General features: G+C 38.4%; 2 protein-coding genes across 4 annotated transcripts in view; one reads left to right on the forward strand and one right to left on the reverse strand.

Annotated features, from left to right (window-relative positions):
- Window positions 1-7,951, reverse strand: part of UBE2D1 (ubiquitin conjugating enzyme E2 D1) — a 28,427-nt gene extending 20,476 nt beyond the window's left edge. The window contains exon 1 of one of the 3 annotated variants that reach the window (XM_087964115.1): window positions 7,718-7,951. In XM_087964115.1, coding sequence (XP_087820241.1) covers window positions 7,718-7,741 — 24 coding nt within the window. In that variant the 5' untranslated portion in view covers window positions 7,742-7,951. The remainder of the gene's footprint in view (window positions 1-7,717) is intronic. The other 2 variants (XM_026687042.2, XM_087964116.1) reach the window with 2 other exon arrangements.
- Window positions 7,952-9,637: 1,686 nt separating this feature from the next.
- On the forward strand, window positions 9,638-22,605 carry CISD1 (CDGSH iron sulfur domain 1). Its single transcript, XM_026687043.2, has 3 exons — window positions 9,638-9,789; window positions 19,920-20,125; window positions 22,243-22,605. The coding sequence occupies exons 1-3, from the start codon at window positions 9,759-9,761 to the stop codon at window positions 22,330-22,332; spliced, it is 327 nt and encodes a 108-aa protein (XP_026542828.1). The 5' UTR covers window positions 9,638-9,758; the 3' UTR covers window positions 22,333-22,605.
- The last annotated feature ends 1,594 nt before the right edge of the window (window positions 22,606-24,199 follow it).

Consider the following 24,199-nt stretch of genomic DNA (forward strand, 5'->3'; position numbering starts at 1 on the left):
TTAGAAGGTTTCACTTTCATTTTTACTGCTTGCCTTTCCTCCTCACACTTAGAGCCTGGTGGTACAGATGCATTTCTTTTCAAACAATTATAGTTTGTAGTGTACATAGATTTGCAAAACAATAGGATAACTGAATATTTCTGAACTTTGTTTTATGATTTATCTCATGGTTACTATGAAATTGTGTGAATGCATCAATGCAGTGCATGTTATATCAGCTTGCAGAGCTTGAATTCCTTGAGTTTACCAAAAATATAAATATTGCAGAATATTCAGCCACATGCTACATGCATGTAACTAAGCTCCATTTCATGCTGAATAAACTAAATTATTAATGTATCTGAAATAGAAACAATATATTTTTACTCCAAAAGCATTTTATTAAAATAAATTTGATAATTAAAAAATCTGATTGAAATAAAAAAATCTGATTGAAATAAAAAAATCAATTTTTATTTTTTTTAAAAAAATCATTGATTTTTATCTACCATGGTAGCTTCCATATTATGAGCTTATATTATTTAATAATATTTAGTTGATCAATGACCAGCAAAAAATAAAAACAAAATGGTATGAAGCAAATAAATGTAATAATATACTAACAACTAGCAAAACAAAGTATAAAATGTAACATTCACTTCTCAATGCAAAACCAAAACAACCAATAGTTTAATGGAAGATACAGTGACATTCTGATAAACAAAGGTACAGTGATATCCTAATGAAGGAAAAAAACACATACATTTGAACAAGGAAAGCTGTTGATAACCCACTTCAATAATGTTCCTTTTTCCACCTGACCTCTAGATGATTTTATTATACTCCACCACTGTTTTTAACACCTGAAGTAAGACAGCAAAGCCCACTGAAATCAATAGGACAGTCAACTAAGTACAAGATGAGATTGCACTGAACAACCTTGTTATGTATTTCTGTGTATTTCTGGAACTATTACTTTCCGAGCTGAAGGCTTAACACAGAATTACAGAAAAGGGTTATCCAGACAAAGCTACAGATGCTGAATGGTGTTAAAGTTGCTGGGCTGAATAGATCATAGGAGGCTCTGCCATGGTTAAAATGGGCTGCAATCTCCATATCAGGGGTTCAAGAATGGAGTCTGGTTTATTGGGAATGTCCAAGTCCTACTGCAGTTTCCTAGATATAGCAGATTGTTTGGATCCTTTTGGCCAGCATTCATGCCTCAGGATGGAACAGAAGCCACATCATTTACTCTGGTCAATACCACTGATGAGAACATCTTTTTGGGCCACCTATGTGGATTGGGAGGAGGGATACTATTCCTTCCTGAGTGGGTCATTCAAGTTGGCAGTAGCTTGACCCTCACCTTTGCTGTTTAACAGATATCTATATAAAGCTGCTGGAAAAGGAAACTTGCTGCCTGGGATTAGATTATTATTAATATACTGATGATATCCTACTGTAAATCTTGTTTCCATACCTAACTGGAGATGCAGCAGGACACTGCATGAGGAAAAACCGACTGAAGCAAGATGGACATGTTTATTCATCTAAAAAAACCAGGTGGGAATCAGCTGTTGCACTGAGTCTGGAAGGGATTGAAGTCTAGAAGTTTCCATCAAGAGAAGATCTGTAAGTCAAACTTCTTAATCTGACAGCTGTTGTTGGATCTTCAGTTAAAGCCACTGCCAGAGATGTCTTCAGCCAGTTTCAGCTGAGGCCCCAGAGGGGGCTCTACATGCCTTTAGTGACAGCAACTCATGTCCTTATCACCTTTAGAGTGAGTTGCTATAACACATTTTACATGAATTGCCCTTGTGGAGAATGCAGCAGCCCATCTGCTGAGAAATGGAAGATTTTAAACCCACAGAGCTCCAATTGTGCAAGTACTACAAATGTTTCCAGGTTGTTCAAAGTGCTGGTTTTGGGCTAATAAAGCTCTTTATGACTTGACTCCCAGGTATCTCCAGGATTGTCTTGTTAAAAGTTCAACTTGCCCATCTTGTTTACTTAATCTGGAAAAGGATATTATGGGTACCTTCCCTCCGAGAGGTTGATGAGAGACAGAATTTTTGGTAATAGCCACTACACTCTGGAATAATTCTATCTATCTATCTATCTATCTATCTATCTATCTATCTATCATCTATCATCTATCTATCTATCTATCTATCTATCTATCTATCTATCTATCTATCTATCTACCTACCCTTCCCTTCCCTTCCCTTCCCTTCCCTTTCTGGAAAAGTTAAATACAGAGCTATTTTGCAAAGTGTCGGATGGCAGAGTTATCTGTTGAAATTGGATGTTGTCACTTGAGGTGATGTTAGCTGTTGTGAATTGGTTTTAAATATTTTTCAATTTTTATTGAGGATTGTGAGTCATCTCAGGATTAATGAAGTGTAGCAGTATGTCCACAATTGTAGTATGTCTACAATTGTACATAAATAAAATGAGTTGAATGATTATATAATAATAATAATAATAATAATATATAATAATAATAATATAATAATAATATATATATATATATTGTGTGTGTGTGTGTGTGTGTGTGTTTTCTCTTAAGTTTTTGCGGGTACTTACATCTATGGTATTCGGCTTTGTTCGGGTATTTTCCCACGTCATTATAGTTGTGCTTTTAAAGTTGTAGCAACGTTTCGGCAGAATCTCATCTGCCATTATCAGGCTTCTGTATTGTGTTCGTCTGTGAGTCAGACTTTTACAGTTGTTTCAGTTTTAAATTTGGGGCTAGCCTACTGCTGTGCCAGAATGGTTTTTTCTTCATCCTGAATGGTTGGGAGTCTTGGTCTGTGTTTATTGGTCTTGGAGTTTGCTGTGTTCTGCTTGATTGGTGTTTCTAATATCTTCTGTCTGTTTTGTGGCTTTTTTTGTGTCTTGATTGACTGGCAACGTTGTGTTCCTGTATTGGAGGCTTTTAGTGCAGCTTGGCTCCAAGTAAATGGACAGCTATCATTTGTTAGGAAGCTAGGTTTCATCTGGGTGCCTGGTTGGGGTGTGTTTGAGCTGGAGGTATCAGGGGGGATCTGTTTGTGCCCAGGTGTTTGCCTGGCTTGTGGTGTGGAGATTTTTTTGTTTGTGAGTGCAGGCTTCCAAATGATTGACAGTCTGGTGGAATCATCTCTTCTATTCATGCTTTCAGGTCTTTTTTCAATCTCTATGGCTTCTCTGATAATTCTAAAGACCTAAATTCCTTTAAAGGACCACAGGAGGCAGTTCAAATCCAGAACTCTTGCTCTCTGGACTACCTTGAGACTTTATCAGAAGTAGAAGTATTTTCTGTTTTTGAATGTTCTGCAAAATGTTTGAGAAAGGGGCACTTCTTAAATGGTATTGCTGCAAGCAAAATACTTCTTCTCAAAGCAGCTATAGGTATTCCTCAACTTACAATCTTCATCCAATGACTGTTCAAAGTTATAATGGCACTAAATGAAAGATACAACTGGTCTTGGCATTCATCCCAGCACTTGGTGGTCACATTATTGCAGTTTAAAGGCTTAGTAACCCATTCACACTTACAATCATTTGCTAAACACCGCAGGATCACACATTTGTTATTTGCAACCTTCCATGCCAGCATCCCTAGAAACTAAAAGGGAAGCTGGCAGAGATGATTTTATTTTGCCGGGGTACATCTCCCACAACTCATGCACTCCCCCAACCCCTCTGCATTCACACAGGTCACTGTATACACTCCTCAATCTATGCTGCATCTCCAGGCCTCTTCCCCAAAGTTGTACAGTGCCTCTTGGACACTGCCTGCACACATCCTCACATCGCCTCTCCTACCTGCATAGCACCACTCACAGACGCCAACGCACCTCCCCCAATCTACATAGTGCCTCCTGTACACTCCCTTACTCTCTCCAACCCTCGTCTCAACCTTCCCTAACCCATGCATCCAAAAAGAAATCGGAAGTCAATGTATATCTTTCAATATTTGAGGTGGAATCTCTTTGGCACGCTGCAAGTAACAAGTCAGGTCCAAGGATTAAACAGCTGTAGTGCTGGCAGACTCACAAATAAACGAATACTCGATCTATTAGAGAAACAGTTTATGCTACAATCCAAAGTCATTTTCCTCATTTACATATATTTATATCTTATTGCCTATCACTAGTGTTCCCGCTCACTTGTCATCAATCTAGCTGTTCTCTCGAAATAGTATCATGAAGATGATTTCAGAAAGCTGAAATACATATAGCTATTGGAAGTTGGGGATCTTTTTAAGATAAGAAGAAGAAAAAACTTGAATGGTTAACCAAGAAACAGTATTATACTGTTTTGCTAGGAACTCTAATAGATTCACACCAATTTCAAATACGCTAGTCTTGATAGTCATGGTATACAAAGATACATGGCCAAACTGCAGTTACAGTTTCTGACCATCAAGAAAAAAGACATTTGAGCAGTCCTTGACTTCCCTCCCCCCAAAAAGAAAAAAGAGCTTCAGATATGGGTTAAATACCAATTATCAGAAGGATAATGGGGAAACTGTCTCAGATTTTTATCTTTCTCAGAAACTTCACAAAATTCTAACCATATTCTTCCATATCAATGAGTGTAAGAAATACTAATACACTTGCAACAATACACATTTAATTAACATAATGTATGCTATTTTTATTTACCAATCATTTATTTGAAGTAAATTGCATGAATCAAGTGGGAAATAGTTTGATTGATTCAATAAAGGTGAAATTCTTTACAAATACTTTTATTTGCTTAAAGACACAACTGTTATCCAATTCTTAAATGTTTCCTGCTTAGTTAACAAAATAATACTTGTACATCCATGGTAAGGCTAGCAAAAATCATAGAACATTTCTAGTTAACCATTCTAGATTTTTAAAATCATGTAATCATCAGATTTAAGAACATAATAAAAATAGAAGTTTAAACCAGTGATCTTATAATGCTGATTTAAAGTCTCCATTTCTATAAGTTTTTTTGATAAATCAGAAATTAAATCAAACATTTCATCGATATCTATATATAAAATATATACATTTAGAAACACAAAGTTAATGCTGAGAGCAGAAAAGAGGATATTTGTTTCAAACATCAAATGATTAAGTACATTTTGTGTGTGTAAATTAATTGGTTACTCTGGCAAAATGTTTTCTTCCCATGCAACTCCATACACATCTGGGGTATAGGAAACATTTCCAGAGTGGGCCTTTGACTGTTACTTTCTAACCATTTGGTGGACTACTTGAAAAATACAAGCAAGTGTGTGTGGGGGGGGGGGGGACATTTTGACACCTACATTTTCAAACAAATATGCCACCAACTAGATGGCCTCAACATATCTCTAAATAATCTTTTATAATATTATAAAATATTCCAGTATCCCCGAGAGAAAACTGTCTAGGCTCCAATATTTTTAAAAGCACATTTAATTCCTATTTTTCAGAAGTTGCAGTGCTGCTTATTTTTAATTAGAATATAAGACACATGTAAACATGCTTAATCCTTAATATACTTATAATAGGACTTGTTTAAAGGCACTTAGGATTTCAGCCTTGACATAACTTATAATATATCCTAAGCACTCTATTTTTAAAAACTAATTTGATTTAAACCTTGCTTTTCTAATTAACTGACTATTCAAGGTGGCTACATAAATTATTCCCATAAAGTGAAGAATTGCAAGAAGGGGGTATGGTTAGACAGTATACTATATCCTATGATAGTCAACTTGACTCAAAGCTGGCACTGTGAATTCCAGAAAGAATTCACATGCAACTAACTGCCCATGGTTGGACAAAGTACAGTAATTATAATGGTTTTCTGCAATTTTTCCTTGCCTACTTTTGCAAATAAAATGTCATTAAATGACACCCATTGCTAATGTCATCAGTTACTATTTCATTTTCTTTTTTGCTAACATGTTAGGAGCTCTTCCTCATCTTCCCTAATCTAACACCAGAAATAACAAATGACAACATCTGAATCAACCTCTCACATTTTAAAATTAACACTAATCAAGCGTAGTCTTGAAGGATGTCATTTCTTTAAAGACCCAGTTAAAACCAGAAATTTCCCAAGAATTGGTACAAGCAAGTCTGTTTGAGAAATAAGGCATTAAGAAGCAAATTATTCAGACTAATTCTGCAGTAAGACAGACTGTCGATCCTTTAAGTGGAATACACATAATCACATCCTTTTATTCCAAACCACAATTACACTTGCCCTGCTAGGCAGAGAAAACTGCCAAGTAGAAAAAAAAACAAAAACCTACCAACAGCTTGCCCATATGCACTTCCAAGAACCTCACAAAAAGGCTTGAAAAATAATAGCAAAGCAGGAGGCATTCTTGTAACACACTTCAACCTAGCCAGGTCTGATATGTATGTTTACTAAGATGCAACAAAAGCCTGTACAGAAACCTTTTTTTTCTCTTACCCAGGAAAAGTGTTAGGAAAAAAACCTTCCAAAATTAAAATATATATGTATATATATCTGGTAGCAATAAACTACAGGTAATCCTTGAGTTATGACCACAATGGAGTCCAAAATTTCTGTTAAGTGAGACAACTGTTAAATGAATTTTGCGCCCTTTTACGCCTTTTCTTGCCTCAGTTAAGTGAATCACTGCAGCTGATAAGTTGGTAACAGCTGTTAAATGAATTTGGCTTCCCCATTGACTTCGCTTGTTCAGAAGGTCGCCAAAGGGGATCATGTGATCTGGTTGCCCACAGCAACCCAGTCGTAAGTATGAGTCAGTTGACAAGCACCTGAATTTTGATCACATGATCATGGGATGCTGGAAAGGTCATTAACTGTGAAAAACAGGTCATGTCACCTTTTTTTCAGTGTGGCTGTAACTTTGAATGGTCACTAAGCAAACTGCTGTATGTGGAGGACTACAATTATAATTTTATGTGGGGAGCAGTTGTAGTTTTGCCAACCACCCAAGAAAGGGAAGACCTTTCCAAAGCAATGGGACATTATAAACAACCCTGTTACTAACAGTTCAATTTCTACCAGGAAGCATCCTGAACAACATTGCTTGGGAAGAAAAGAAAAAAAAAACCATGACAGGTCTTGGGTGCTTCAACATTTGGCCAGGAAGGAAGATTACCCCAGCAGACATTCTATTAAACATTTATTTCTCTATTAGGCAAATTCCTTATGTGTCTAATCACACTTGGCCATTCCAAATCTCTTCTTCCCCTGCTAAAGGGTTTCTAGGGACAAGCTGCCTTTTTCTTCTCGGTTGTGGGGAAAACTGCACACCCGTGTGCATCATTTCCTCCCCTCACCTGACCTTTCTACTAAAATCTGGAGGGTTTAATAACAAGGGTGCCCGTCCAGAAGGAGAACGAAGGATTTTTTTTCCCCTTCAGGGGAGGGGAAGGTTTCTATCATTTGTCAAATGATCCAAATCCTCTGCGAGAACCTGCCTCCCAAAGAGGAAAATTAAACACACACACACAAAAGCGGGGAGGGGGGGTTTAATAGTCATTATTTCAGATCCCCCCCCCTTCGCCCTCAAGTCCTTTCGGGTAGGCCCGGGTCCCGGTGTCCTTCCCCCCCTCTTTCCCGAAACGCAAAGCGGTTCTCCCCCCCCCGTCCTCTCAGGCTTCTCTCCCCCTCCCTCCTTCTCCCCCCCCGCTCCCAAGGCCCCGGAAAGCTCAAGTTCACCCGGTTCCCAACCGACGAGAGAGGGGAGGGGGGTTTGCCTGGCCCCGGCCCATTCGGGCGCGCTCACCTTCTGTATCCGCTTCAGCGCCATGGGCAGCGGGGAATGCAGGCGGACCGTGGTGTGGGGGAAGCTGCGAGGAGGAGGAGGAGGAGGAGGAGGAGGAGGAGAGCGTCGGCTGCTCCAGGAAGGGGAGGGCGGGCGCTCGCGGGGCGTGTTAAGGCCGGAGCCGAGGTGCCGCTCCACTCCCAATCGACGGATCTTTTGTTTCCGCTCCTACTCGCAGACGGCACGCTCCGCCCACCGCCTCCTGCCGCCCGAATTGCATTCTGGGACGCGTAGTTCCAGCTGGGCCGGCGGGCGGGCAAGGCAGCATCCTTTGGAGTTCTCTTCGGGGGTGGGTGGGTGGGGGGTACCGCCAGTTTGACATCTCTCACGATGACGGTCGTAAGATCGGAAGCGCCAGGATCGAGAGGATTCCGGTTATACGAACCCGCTGCTGTATGGGAGCAATCTGGGGAGGCTTTAACAGTTTGCACTCAGTGTTGTTGTTTTTTTAGTGCTTATTTTTTTGCAAAGTAAAAACATTAGAAATGTAAAGAAAAAAAGTAAAGAGAACAGTGAAAATTAGGGAAGAAATGGAAGAAAAAGTAGAGAAAGAAAAAAAAAAGAAGACTTTTAACATTTCTCCATTTAGGGAATAAAGGATTTGGATTTCTTGCAAATTTCGGCATCCCTTCCTGTCAACTGATATTTTTCTCTTGGAAATGGGAGATGTTGCTTTGATCATAGTTGGATGACTCTCTCAACTACCCTTCAAACTTTTCAATTTATTTCTGCTACTGTGCATGGGTCACCTGAGCTAAGGGAGAAGGGAGGGGATGAGGCTCAACTAAATTGAGTCTGTGTCAAGATTGTGGGTTTTTTTAAAGTTTGCAAAGTAAAGTGCCATATTAAAATCAGATGGGACTAAAACTTCTGCATTCATTTATGTCACATAGGTGAGCAAGCAGCCTCTATCCCAGAGCCATATCCTGGTTGGCAAGACAATATTCTATCACTTTAAAGTAAAAATACAGATAAACTATATATGGACCCTAAGGAGATATTCTATAAACTATATTCAACCCTAAGGAGAGTTAGATTTAGTCTTGGAAAAAGGGGGAAATGGGGCATTATATGTAGTTATCTTCTCCAATCTAAAATGTATGGATTATTAGTTATATCAAATTGTCATTTTATAGGATTAAATGTAATATCTGAAATATTCTGTAAAATTATGTCAGCAAAGTCCAAATTACTGTGATAAAATAAATCCTTAAAGAAGCCCAGTCATTATCTATGGCTTTACTTAATTATTAATTAATTAAAGAATTATGAGAAATTCAACTATTCAGCAAATGTCATTAAATGATAGTTGAATAAAATGAAACAAATATAACAAATTGTGCTATATCCCAATTATCTCAAAGTGTGTGCCATTGTGAGGATATATGTACATAACCCTTCCTGTCTCCCTTGTACAACAGGCTACGGGTTCATAATACTTGCTCAGGTGATTTTTGATTCAATTCTGCCCAAACCCAGGTATTAGTGCAGTATGTGAATCCTTGTTGCATATTCAAGGAGGTGTGACTAAAGCTATTGTTTTAAACCCAGCCTAGGGGCTCATTTCATTTGTGGGATATGCTTAATCAAAGTTTACTCATACTTAGCACAAAGCCCCAATATGTCCTATATACTATAATTATGTGAGTGCAGCCATTAGGGATACTCTGGTAAGTCAAACTTGACGATTTAGTTTAAGGCGCTGTGCTATTGTGGTTGAATCAGGGAACAAACCAACCATAGCTTAGCATCTGGCCCGAATGCGGCCTTTTACGAGAAGGGCAACCCGGCGCCACGAAACGAACCCCGTCAGCATCCTTTCCTCTCAAGGGGAGGGGGATTTCCAATGGGTGTTAGGGCTCAGCTGGCCCTTTAAGAGCAGAGGACGCTCCCTGGTCGCCATATTCGGGTCCTTCGCACGCAGGCGTAGCTCGCTCTTTGGGCACAACCTCGCGTGTCCTTTACTTAGAGAGCGGAGCGCCTGTGGAGCCGGGCGAAGACGATGGGGCACGGCTCGAACTGCTCGGTGAAGGGTAAGAGCGCGCAGGGAAAGCGGTGTGTCTGTGTGAGGGGGCGGGGCAGCCTCTTGTGTCGTTTTACTGAGGGGCGGCGGGAGGGGGGGAAGACTAGTTCTTTCTCCCCTTCCCCGGCGGCAACTCTGGGGCTGGTTTCCTTTTTTACCCTAAGGCTGCATACAACCTCGCCGGTTCTGGGAGGAACGGGCTACACGCGTCTTTCTCGCGCCCATTCCCACGTGCGCGAAGGCAAAGGCTGGCTGCAGTCGGAGCGAGCAGAGAACGCCCGGCTACCTCTGCGACCTTCACAAGATCTCCCTCCCTCCCGCCCTCCTCCTCCTCCTCCTCCGCTCCACCGGTGTGTGTCAGGGCGCGTTTGAAGATGGTTGTTATGTTGTGTTGAGGGTTTTTCCTCGCGCCTTCCCAGCGTGACCCCTTCTCGGCTCCTTAGATTCCCAGGAGTTGGAGTCCTCGCTTTATGGCCGCCCCACTTGTTTGCACCCGAGAACCCTCGCTTCTTTTTTTCCCTTGTGGCGCTCCCTGCTCCGGGTCTTATTTATCCCCCCACCAATTCTCTCTTGTCGAAACTTGTTTTTTAATACGCCGAGAACAAAGAAACTCGAGCCGTGGCAGGTTTCACTCCGAATTAATAGGAGGTTTCGTTAATGAGGGTGGGTTTCGTTTTCGAAACAGCGTGGACGGGCCTCCAATAGCTCGCGATGCTAGGTGGCTCTCTTTCAAGCCACCTTTGCCCGTTACTCCCTTAATCCTCCTTTAAATTTTAACGTGGTTGAGTAATACGGCCCACCTGCTCTGAACTGTGTGGTTCTAGAAATCGAAAAGGGCATGCCGTAAGTCAATGTTTAACCAGCTAGGGGTAATTTTTGACTTAGGACCATAATTGAGCCCGACAGTTTTGTTTGCTCAGTTTATGACTTTTTTTTTTTTGCCATGTTGTTAAGCAAAGTATTGCAGTTAAGTGAATCGCATCGTTGTCAAGAAAATCTGGCTCCCCCCCCCCCCTTTGTTAAAAGCTGGCTGGGAAGATTGCATGTGGTGATCATATGATCCAGCTGCAGCTGTCCTAAATTTAGGAGAAATTTCCTGACAGAGCAATAAACCAATAAACCAACTTGCCTTCAGAAGTTGTGGATGCTCCATCACTGGAGGCTTTTAAAGAGACCGGACAGTCATTTTTCTGAGCAGGGGGTTGGACTAGAAGACCTCTGAAATCCCTTCCAACTGTGTTATTCTGTTAAATACCTGCCAGTTGCCACATGCCTGAATTTTGATCACTCAACCATAGGGATGCTACAACAGTCATCAGTCACTTTTTTTTTTTTTTTTTTTAGTACCGTTGTAACTTTGGTCACTAAGCAAATGGCTGTTGAGGGACAACCTGTAGTATGCTATTTCAATGGTATGTTTTGTCTTTGAGATAATTTCAGAGCAGTTCCTTAGAAATACTTATTGCTACGAGAATATTCTCTATCCCAAATGTATGAGGACCAGCAATTGACAGTTGTGTGAAAGGGATGCTTTGCATGTGCCCTGAGGTTGGCACACTTGCATATTTAAGCATTTCAAAGGCTGCTTTCAAATTCTGAAAGCAGGTGCTAAATGGCTCTGCTCAGGTGGAATCCCTTTTCCTAAGGCTGAGGTATATATCTGGAGAACATGAACCAAGCATTGTTTGAACTACAAAAGAACATGTCGGGCAACCCCCCACACCCATAGGTCTACCTGTGAAGGTTCAAATTAACTGATGTATTGCTAAAATCTTTTCAACTAATGGACAATGGTTAGAGTTAGACAAGGGTAAATGGCAAGGTGGTGGGGGTTGTACTTAGTTTGCTCATGACTCCTTAACAACTAAACTGGTCCCTCTTTTTTCTCTGGCTTTGCCAGTCCTTCTCTTATAAAAGGAGAAGCAGTCAAAAATGTTCATCTACAGCAAAGTAGAAGAGAAGTTTTCATTGTGTGCTGTTAACAATTATGAAGATTAGAATGTTAGGCTGTAAATAACTTTGGACCTGCCCTAAACTCTTTTTAGATGTAATTGTCTTTGTACAAACAGAAGCAAATAAAATGTCCTTGTGATAAGGATGTGTGTGAAACAGAAACATATGGTTTTATTTTGAGCTCAGGACAAAACAGTCCTACTCAGAATGTTCCACTGTTGTCTGTCTTCAGCAGGAAGAAACAACTCCAATGTTTTGATGGTACAAAAAACTCAAAATATGTTTAGTATTCTGCAATAGCAAAATGAGATTTCTAAACAACCCTTATTTTGGGGGTTCTTTTGCCTTTCAAGCCAAACAAGTGTGAGATCATGCTTTAATATATTTTACAGAAATGTTGCTCCAAGAAATGTTTTTTTTAAAAAATAAAATATTTTAAGAATTATTAGAAATAATTAGTGCCCTTTGCAGTATAAGAGACACATTAATTCAATATGCAATAATCATTTTGAGTGATTTCAGTGCAGCTAAAATACTATGGCTATAGGGTTGAGAAAAGCCCAGATGTATATATATGTACTGATCATTGTTTTTTTTTTTGCATAGATGAACATCTGGCATAATATAATTCTTTACATAATAACTAGTACAATTGAAGTTTCATTTCCCCCCCCCCCCCCCCCCCCCCCCCCCCCCCCCCCCCCCCCCCCCTACCTTTGGCTTTTTTTTTTTTCCCCCCCCCCCCCCAACCCCACCAAACCCCCCAAACCAAACCACCCCCAACCTCCCCCCCCAACCCCCCCCCCCCCCCCCCCCCCCCCCCCCCCCCCCCCCCCCCCCCCCCCCCCCCCCCCCCCCCCCCCCCCCCCCCCCCCCCCCCCCCCCCCCCCCCCCCCCCCCCCCCCCCCCCCCCCCCCCCCCCCCTTTCCTTTCCTATTTTGTATACCTCATTGGTTGCCCTTTCACTATTGATCTAACCTGTTAGTATACTTTTGTTGATTGTCAGTACATGGGAGTTTCATTTTTGTAAAGGCTAGAAAGGGAACAAAACTTCAATATTTCTGATACTTTTGGAAATATTTTAAGAGCCCTTAAATTTAAGTTTCTTCTGTTGCTCTTAGTTTGGACTTAAGGTAATAAAATAGAATGGCTGAACCTGAATATAAAACAACACTCACTTCACTATGTGAAGTATTTTTGAAATGAAAAAGAATAATTTATCTTAGTTTTATGCACACTGTTAAAATGTGTATATTACATAAATAAAAATTAAAATCCAATTTTATATTATGCTGTGTTTGATATATAAGAACTTACCCCTTGATATTAAATAGAACAGTTAACTGAAATGTTATTTCTTTAAAAATACCTGGGCTTTGCACTAATTGATTAAAAATATGGAGAAACAAAGAATTCCCAATGTTAGAGAACTTGTCCTACTGACAAATGTCTGCTCTAGAGGAAGGATGGAAAAATAGATTGTTGTTTATCCTTGACTGTATACCCTCCAAAAGAGGACTTAATCAAAAAAGTGAAATTAGCAGGAATATTGGAGGAATGTCATCAAAGCTAAGCTAAGACTGAACTTATTCAGACATATATTTTGAATTTCAAAGTGGATTTTTATACAGTTAGATCAACGATAAGTTAAATTCTATGGCAGGAGAAGCCAAACAGAAAAGGGTTGCAAGATTTGTGGGAGTTATTAAAGAAGACATAGTAAAAGCAAAATTGTTCCAATGAATTAAAACAGTACAGGAGAAGAAATTAATATGGCTGCCTACAAAGTCATATGACAATCTGGAACAGAAAAGTATACAAATATAAACAGATTTCTATATGTAGATGGAAATAGAGATGGTATACCAAAGAAAACTACATACATGTAGTCCTTGTGGAAGAAAACCATGATGGTCTGTGGCAAAAATCAAGGAGTCTGGTAGCACCTTTTTCAGTTAATGTTTTCAAAAGATACATGCTTTCATGAAGACAAAGCTTCATAGCATTCAGTCTAATAGGATATTCCATTATAGACTTCAGTTACTAATTTGAAAAAAATTGAAGTTTAATTCCATCATGAAGCAAGAGGTAGCTGAATTCAAATACATCAAAAAGTTTCAGGCAATCTAATAATGTTTCAACTAACACAATGATTTTTTAACAAATTGCTAATTGATGTATTCATAACCCCTCTCTCGTGTAATTTGTATCTACATTATCAACCTTGATCAGTCTGTTACCTCAGCCCAATTGAAATCCTATATCATTTTAGTCATCCTATATATATCTGATGAAGAAGTGAAGCCCACTTAAGTTTTTTTCTTTAAAGAACAGGATCTCCCATTTCTGCACCAGAAGGCCTTGGAATACCTTTCTCTTTGTAGCAAGAGAATTTTCAGATAATTGAGGCTTCCATTCTTAAGGCTTTTTCTTTTAAGCAGCTGTCTCATTGTATCAGACTGCCTGCCAGAGTGATTCTTCCTCCTATTTGGCTAATCAGAAGGCAGTAAACGCCCCCCCCCCATGCTATCTTGAGGAGCAATAGGGAAGCTGAGTGATTCCCAAATTGGACAGAATGAAGCATCACATTAAAGGACATTGTTTTTTTCCTCTCTCCCCAATCCATTGATCAGTGGATATCAGGGTCTGGGAAAGCAAACCCCTCCCCTTCCTTTGCAAACTGTTTGCATGGAAAAGCACCTGGTATAGCTCTCATCTAGAAGAATTCAAAGGAAAGAAATGTCATCCTACCCATCTCTTTAAATGTTTATCAGTAGAGGTTACCCTTATAAGGAGGCAGTAAAAGCACCATCATTTCTTCTATTGGCCTAGGCTTCCATCTCTAAATCAGGTCTCAAGCAAAGGAAGTGCATCACTTAGCTCACATGGCCAATTGAGAAGACAGAATGCCTCTTAGGATCCTGGGAGTGGATCCTGGCACCAACTCATCTTATACCTTTCTCTATCTCAGGCTTTTAGATGGGGAATTAAGGAGGGCCATCAAGAAGGTAAGTGCGCAGTGGACTTTGAGGCTGTTTTTATGAAGCACTCCCTGCCACAAACATTTGCTTAAATATTTGATGTCAAGAGAGCCTAATCTCAGTTATTCACTGATCTGTTTTAGATCCAGGAATAGCTGAAGTATTCTCTGTAAGCTCAAAGCCAGTAAGAATCCTCAGATGCAGGCTCATCAAGATGGAGTGTTACCAGTTGTAAAAAAAGCTTTCCTTATTTCCAAGCTTTATGGTACACATTCCCAGGTCATTATTGGATTCTAAAATTTGATGCCTAAGAATCTCAGTTCAGTTTCATAGGCAATCATTTTAAAGTTGGAGAGGTGCATGCAAACATCCTATGTGTAGGCATAATATTCTTTAAATAGGAGGCTACTGTTTCACCAGTCAAACAATGGAAGCCATATCCCTGCTTATCTAATCCAGAGTACCATGGCCCAAATAATATTTGGTCATACGCTTAAGATTTGGAATGCAGATCTAATCTATTCCAAGTATATGGTTAAACCAGCATTGAATAAATGTAACAAATAATGTATAAAATCTAAAAGAAGAAATGAGTACTTTGAGCCATCTATCAGAACAATACAGAGGTGATTTACTAGAGCCCAGACTTGCTCACTTAATATTTTTCAGCCAGTTTAATAAGTACTAGGAGTCATTTGACATTGGTCAAAATACCAGCAAAAGCAGTACTTTGTTGGTACTTTTCAAAGTTTCTGCTCCTGTAGAGTGCTGTAAGTAAAAATGATATACCAAGATCCACCAGTAGAAGGCAGTGTTGCTTCTCCATCATCAGAGGCACCTGAGTATTTTGTACAGTTGGCCCTAGCTGCATCATAGAACTGGAAGACATAACCTTACCACTGATTTATATTGTCTTCCAGGTGGCCATGGCAAACACTGATGATCCAGGCCATTCAATCGTCTGTTTGCCTTGGTTTAATCAGAAAAGTTATCCGTTCTTTCCAAGATGTGCAAAGAGAATAGGAACTAGGGAGCATTCTGGGTCTCAGAAGGGTCAGCTGATGTGATGTGGCATGTTCTATATAGAAAATCTGAAACCCATAACTGGTTCTCCATAGAGGGCACCTTGGTTGAAAATGCCTTGAACATCAAATGGTTCTAAGTGGTTTTGTATGCTTCTCCTTCGTTCTTCTACTGACCTGCTTTCTATGTAACATGTACCTGAAGAAAGCAGAAGTTACCATATTTGGCAGCTATCAACAGTCTGAGTCTTCAGCAGGTCCTTTCTATATACATGTCCAGAATACAATAGGTTTTAAATATTCTCTGCCTGTTTTATAAACTATATTTGCAGGTCATGTCCACTTTCCACAAGGCATAGGGAATGTGCCTGCCATTTTTTTTTATTGCCAGCCAGCAATTTTGAAATATAAGACAAGGAACTGCATGTGTAAAAAGCTATTAGATGTCAACTGTAGAAGATCAAGGATTGGAATTGGTCTTTCTTTCCAGCAAGCTTGACTACAAATCATTCTGCATAGGCACCAGGTGGATTAAACAGTATATAGCCTATTGCTACAAGGGACAACTTGTTGCTGCCCTAGCAGGTATGATGGCCCACTCTGCTAGAATCATAGCTACATTGCTTACAGGAAATTTATGACAACTAGGGCCAGAATTGCTATTGCTAAGTGATGCAGTTATTAGATGAGTTGTGCCCAATTTTATGACTCTTACACCATAATTATTAAATGAATCTTCTTTGATTGATTTTACTTATTATGAGTCATGGAAACGTTGCAAATGGTGATCACATGATCCCTGGGATGCTGCAACCAGTGTAAATATATGCTGGTTGTCATGTGCCTGAATTTTGATCATGTGACTGAAGGGTCACTGTAACAATCATAAGTGCAAGGATCAGTAATCACTTGCTTTTTTTCAGGACTGTCATAATTTCAAATGGTTGTTAAATGGTCATACGTGAAGAATTACTTTTACTTTCTATACAAATGTCCAGTGAAGTAAAATATGCAGGATAACAACACAGTCCTTTGAGAAGTAGTATGAGCTTAGTAGGTTTATGTAAAACTTTCTTTGGCAGATGAATCTTGCAATAGGTTATTGCTAAAGATCCCCAGCAAATAGATCCATGTATTTGGGAACTATTCCAACTAATGATAAAGATATTTTACAACTAGTAAAATTAAACACTGGATTTCATTTTGGAGTACCTTTTTCTACTATAGAAAGACAATATCCACACCCATATTCCTTAGTAAAAGATAGGTTTTTCACTATAAACTTTCCACTGTATTTACATCTCTTTTTCTTCTTTCTTATTTATGGAGCTTTTTCAGTTCTTTAACTAGGTTGGGAGGGTGCTATTCTTTACTGCCACCTAGGGACTACAGAAGACTATTTGGTCCTGTTTAAAGGAAACCACCCACCCAGCTAATAAAGAAATTTGATGGTAAAATCCAACAGTCCACTGTATCAGTTAGACTCTACCTCAAGTGGTGTTTCCATTTAAACATTTAAGAATTGCTGAGAAAGGCAAAAAAAATAAGTACTATGAAACAAGATTGTGAAACAAGAATTGGGAATGTCTGCTTTGGGGAAGAAAAGGATTCTTTAAATATCTGAAAAGTAGCTGTGCAGAAGGTAAAGTTCTCCCTTCTAGAGCACAAGGCAATCAGAGATTTAAGCTTCAGAAAGGCAGATTCTGATTAAATGTTTGAAAAAGAGTGTTTAACTGTCAGAGGGAAACCATTCTGTCCCTGAATAATTGGATAGTAATTGAATAGTTGGATTCCAACTAGGATTGATTGCCTAAATGTCCTATTTCAATTCTCCAAATATATCACTGTATAAATCCTGCTAAGAATTTCAGTATTTTTCAACATCCGGTTCCATACTGTATTTTTTGTGAAACAGCACAATGTTAATAACATACATAAGCATCTTTTACAGTTTGTATCTTAGAAAAAGTATTTTAATTTTTTTTTTAAATTGAAATTGACATCTGAAAAAAAATACATTCTGTTTGATTTATTTCCAGTTTAAGGGACTTTGGGAAATTAAAGGTTTGCAAGAATTCAGAAAATCTTAACTGTATTTTTCATATTACTCATTTATTTGATCTCGAGTATTTTTTGTACTTGTTGCAAAAGAAAGAGAGAGAAATCTGAGAAGCAAAATAGATAAGAGCAACCCAAAGATGCTACAAATTGCAAACACATTATATCCTTGATGGGCTGTTATCACGTGCCTCAAGATGCCTTCTTAATCTGCAACAATTGAAAGTGCTTTGGCAACATTATGTACTGTTTATTTATTGGATGCATTTATGCCCAGCTCTGCAATGTGAAATGACCCTAGGGAAGTTGGCAGAATAAATAAGATTTTTAAAAACATTTTTAATGTTTTGTGTAAAAAATTATAGAAAAGTATAACAACTTCTAACGTTATTTTACCTGCTAATATAAAGACGAGAGATAAAGTAACAGCCCTGGTAACAAAGCAAAGACAAAAGAATCAGAAATGTTGAAGTGATGAAGAATCTATATAGAAATACAGGGGAGAGAAATAGTGAGTAAAAAAAAATGCAAAACATGTTCTTGCAAGTAAGAAGCCTTGCAAGATGCTTTTCTGATCTGGAGTGTATCTTATTGATTAAAACATTATGGATGCCGGCTGTAAAAGGAAACCCTTTGAGAAGTATATTAATTAAGCTCTTCAGATCATCAATCTCTCTCTTTTTTAGAGAAAGCTAGCCAGATCAAATGAAGATATTAGTATAATTAAAAATGATGATAGCTCTAGTATATCTTGATATCAATATACTCCAAACATCCATTACATTTGATTAAACTGGCAGTAATCCACATCCTGATGATTTCACGATTATGCACCACCTCACTGGGTACTAAAATCATAGCAGTTTATGAATAAAATTTGTTTGAAACAATTCAGAATATGTACCTTCTAAAAATAAAAGTGACATGTGAGTTCTGAAGAGTACATTTAGTACAAACTTTTATTAGAAATAAGCATGTTAGAGAATTTTTACTAATTAATAATTACTGCTTTATGATTTAGAGCAAATCTACCACTCCCTGTGTTTAATCAAAAACATGGGCAAAGTCTGAAAAAGTTGCGCACTGGATAGTAGTTTAAGGAAGGGCAGTCTAGATTAACTTGTTAGTAGAGTTTGGTGGGATCAGAAAACTGCAGTTAGAAATAAGAAATAAAATTAAGTCCAAAGCAAACATGTTTTAGCATTGCTAAGTGGGACTTATTTTCATAGTCCTGGGGTCATTTTTTGAAGTTACACATTTATCACATGTAGAATTATAATACTTCATACTTTAGATTCTGTCATTTTTATTGACTTCTGAATGATCAATTTGCAGCAACTGACTTGACTTGAGGTATATAATTAATGATGTATATACAATACATCAATGCAACATGGTTCTACATATAATCTAGTATCTTGTTCTGGTGATGGGTGGAGTGTTTGTTTTGTTTTGTTTTTGGGGTACTTTCAAGTCATTGCTGACTCCTGGAAACTGCCTGGACTAGTCCATGTAGTTTTCTTGGCAAGAGTTTAAAAGCCATTGTCTTCTTCCTATGGCTGAAAAAATGTGGTTGACCCAAGGTCATGCAGATGGCTTTGTGCCTAAGGCAATACTAAATCTCACAGTATCCTGGTTTCTAGTCTAGCAGTCCTGTATCTTTCATTATGTGATGCTCTTTCTAATAAAAATTCCCAAAATTAAATAGGTTCCTCCCCTGAAGTGGTCGTCTAATGTATGATTCTTGAAATCATTGATGCAATATAATTAATATATGTAACTAACATTCAACCATTAGAACAAATATTAAAATGCAGTCATCTACCACCTACTGAGGAGTAAGCCCTGTTGGTTTGACTGGAGTTTAATTCTGAGTAGTCATATATAGGAACCCATTTCATAGCTTCTGTTCTGATTAAACAATAGATGATGCATGTTCTGGGGTAGGGAAGCATGCAGAGAATTGGACAGGTTTTGGAGGGAAAATAGAAAACCTATTAAAAGACAGATGACAATCCATGAAGCATATCTAAGGAAACCAACAGAAAACACCTTGCAATTCTTGATTTTCAAGGTCAGGTTGCATCACCAAAAATTTTGACTGTTTTTCTGTTTTTCTCTTTCAGTTGAATGGATTGCTGCAGTTGCTTTTGCTGCAGGAACAGCAGCTGTTGGATATCTCGCTTACAAAAAGTTTTTTAGCAAGGGCAAAGGTTGTAATGGAATGGTGAACCTCCATATTCAGAAAGATAATCCCAAAATAGTTCATGCATTTGATATGGAAGATTTGGGAGAGAAAGCAGTATACTGCCGATGTTGGAGATCTAAAACGGTGAGAGAAATCTCTTGTAAATTTTTATTGTGAATGTATTTGTTGAATTTCCAAAACAAAATAATGACTGCTAGATTATAGTTAATTGTCCAGTGGGCGGGTGGAATAAACAGGAAGTTGTTACTAGATCCTTGAAGTAATGATCAAAGAGTGTTTGAAACAGAAATGATGATGATGTGAAAAGAGAGATGTGAAGGCTCACAAAAATTGGGAGAGGGAAAAGCATTCAAAAAGATTTTTGTAAAGAACTCTAAAGAATTGGCATATCCTGTATTTCTAAATCAATGGCTAAGAATTCCACAGAATATTAAGTAAGTTTCTTATGGTCTTAAGTTAAAACTAATTCAACAAGATACACTTTTTCATGGGTGTGTCAGAGATTGTTTCAGAAAGACTGGCTTTCAACACAAAAGGATCAGGATACATTTATTCATATGATATTGCTTTGTCCTTCTGTTGGCTTGTTTTGATTCAATAGCTATATCTTAGTTATCTGGGCTTACAAAGATCAGTATGATTTAAAGCAGGGGTCCTCAACCTCCAGCCCCCACCCCCGGCAGCAGCCCACTATCAGAGCTTGAACCCTTTGGAACCGGGCGGCAGAAGTGGTGGATGAGCAGTATATACATCCCCACTTGCACTAGCAGTGGGTGGGTGTGGGTGCCACTACTTGCGCAGATGAAGTTGCGCACATGTGCTTGTCTGCAGTTTGTGTGGAACCATCCCTTCTCCCCAGCCAGTCCACAAAGCTGGAAAGATTGAGGAACTCTGTGGTTTAAAGAACTGAATGTACTGTTGAGTTATAAAACTAAAACTTGGAATAGATTAAGAATTATAAATTTCTTGGGCATTAGAACAACAAAAGAATAGTAATTCTTTTCAATGAAAAAAAAATGCAGTCCTAAGATTTTAATTCAAATTCTTTGTTTATGGAATGGTAATCAATTCACAAAATCGAAAGACTAATAATTCACAAGTTCAGGATTCAATTTGTTTGTTTAAAAACTGGCCTGAATACTCTTACACAAGAAAGGTATTCTTATATTGAAGCAAAGAAAATAAAGGATGAAAAAAATATTTTATCTTGTTTTTATCACAAAACAAACATGAAATATTTTAAAAAAACATTTTAATTTTAAATGGTAGGGAAAGTGAAAGAAATTGATCTGTGTTTTGATTGTTGATAGCAAGGCTTCAGATTCAGAATATGAACTCAATTAGTATTTTATGGGACAAAATACATACCCTGCATTTCCCCTACTTTTTATGAAAGTTAGTGAATTTTGTTAATTCAAACCAAAAAGGCATGATAGATGGAATGATTTATATGATATCTAACCATAATTGCTACTACTCTGCCTAAGCAGAAGTATTTGTCACGAAAGCTATTAATCCTCTTGATTAATGCATAGAAATCCAAATTTTTATATTGATCTGGGTGAGATCCACTTTTATTTACAATGAAAAGAGGAGAATTGGTATATTGATACATTCTGGTATAGCAACATTTATTTGTTTGTTGCATTTATTTGCTGTCTATCTCGCTGTGAAGCTACTCTAGGTGGCTTACAACAATAAAAACGAAGAAATGAAAAGTAGTATAAACATAACAGTAGCAAAGTAATGGAACAATTGAATAAACAGTGAAAAAGAAAACAATGAGAATACTGTGATGTGAGAAAAAAAGATGGGAAAGCAGGGAGCAAGGTGGGGTTTGCTATCAAACTATGAAAGCTACTAGTAGCCACCTCCAATATCGTACTCCCCATTGGGCCCCCAGGCCAACTGGCAGAGCCAGGTCTTCAGGCTCTTACAATGCCAAGGTTAATATCAATTGATATCCCAGGGTTGCTTGGAGCAATCAGAGTACTTTCACAGATCTAGAGTTAATAATAATAGCTGTCAGGATTTCGCCCAGTCTGCTGGGGAGAAGATACATCTTTTTCCTCAATTTGCAACTTGGAGGAAAAGAGAATGGACCAATAAGGCAGACATTTCTCTCCAGAAAATTTTTGCCTTCAGTTGGATAGACTACATTTTCTTTTACCCGCAATTTACTTTGATGCCGACTCTTTATCTTGCTGAAGATGTACATTTAATATGTGTTTTCCTTTCAGTTCCCCTTATGTGATGGGTCTCATACAAAACATAATGATGAAACAGGAGACAACGTGGGACCTCTAATCATCAAGAGGAAAGATGTGTGAACAGCAAATAGTTGAGACACCATCAAAACGATATTGTTGCGGTGTTTTCTGGTCACCAGTATTTGGTGTGAAAGAAGATCTTAATTTCACCGAAGATGTTTAGATGTGGTATACAATGCACTGCAGCACATGTAGTTCATGTTGCTTGCTTAAAACACTACAGTGTATATGTTAGAAACAATACCTGTGACTTGCTGATTTTTTTGTCTTGTAAAATGCACATTCTCATTAAGTGTAAAAAATAAAAAACCCTTTAGAAGGTACTTGAAACAATGGAGATACATTAAATTATTTTCAAATACACACTGTTTTCCTAAACTGTCCTTGTCAAGAGCCATGAGATTAAACCTATATTTTTGTCAATCTCTAACTAATATATAGCTTTCTGACTTTTTTTTTTTAAAAAATAGATCTGCAGTATGCAAGGCATCAAAACCACGATGAAGCTATGATTACTAAATTTTACACATTTTAAGTATCAGAAACATTGCAGATGGAAATTATATTGCACAATGTTGGTAGGCACATATCTTTCTGCCTTACATATCTCTTCTTTTCTTACATATCTATAGTAGGGTAAAGTGTCTTGCTGGAGGTAAGCGGTTGGATCTGTGCCACGGTCATGAATTATTTTAGAGAAGGCAGATGACTGCAGAAGCCCAAGAACATGTCAGAAAAGAGGAAAATGCTAGAATGCACCTGTTAATTGACACACATGCTTTAGGAATGTAAAAGAAAAAGCAGGATGGGGGTTGTATTTCAGATGCTGCAGGACATGCTACTAGAGAGGACATCACCCTGTTTATATGGAATGAAATAGAAAACAACCCAATCTGTCAGGTTCAGAATTCCAGCCCTTGGGATATGGAAGAAGACCAGGTGGCTTGTGCAAATATGGAAAGAGATGGAGGATCACCTGGATTGAATATGCAGAGCTTCAGATGCTGGATAGTAGAAGTTTTGTGAATTAAAACCTTTATACAGAGGCGTCAAACTTGCATCGTCACATGACCTATTGGGACTTTTTCCCACTTGCTAAACTGGGTGGGCATGGGGCCAGCACATTACTCATCCGGGCTGCAAGTCTGACACTCCTGCTTTAGTAGGAAGACTGCAAGGAAAAAAACTAAAGGACAGTCCATTGCCATTAACTGATAGGAGTGGAAGAAGAAAGCATACTTTATATACTTACTGATAAGCTAAGAATTTTAGGTGCCAATTTATATTTGGATGGGCTTATATGCAAGTATATATGGTAATTACAAGCAGATATTGAGGGAAAGAGGAAACAGGAATATTAAGTAGGTTACAACTTGATTTGTATGTATTCTATTCTGGATATAGGGAAACATTTGGCTTAGCAAATGTTTTCACTTGTGTAAATTACTAGATTACACTTCATTAGGGGTTAGTACCCAGAATAAAACCCCTCATTTAACTACCGGCTCTGAGTGTATCTATATTAGCTCCTATCCTGATCCACCCTCACAATATTGACTCCTTGAGCAATAAACCAAGTCCTGCTACCTCAGCTGGCTAGTAGGAATCCGAATGCCTGGGTTTTTGTTCTTAATGGTAGTAATAAACCAATTCTATATTGTTTACTAGCCAGTGTATTGTGCTATTTATGAAATAAAGCAGTTCTGTCCAGTTTTTTGGGAGAATACTGGGAGACAGGTCCTTTGGGACAAGAAATAGCTGGAGTCCTAGATGAAGACCTCAGGCAAAGTGAGTTATTTAGTGGCTGGAATTGCATTAGGGTGTTTTTTTTAGTTAGAGTGGCTTTTTTTGTATTTTATCTTTTTAAACAGTCTGTGTATCCATTTAGTATATTTAATAAAGTTGAATTTTGTTTAAATCCTGGGAT

This window comes from Notechis scutatus, chromosome 4, assembly GCF_049901735.1.
Source record: "Notechis scutatus isolate UNSWTSFEM ecotype Mainland chromosome 4, rNotScu1.2, whole genome shotgun sequence".
In the NCBI taxonomy this organism is placed as follows: Eukaryota; Metazoa; Chordata; class Lepidosauria; order Squamata; family Elapidae; genus Notechis; species Notechis scutatus.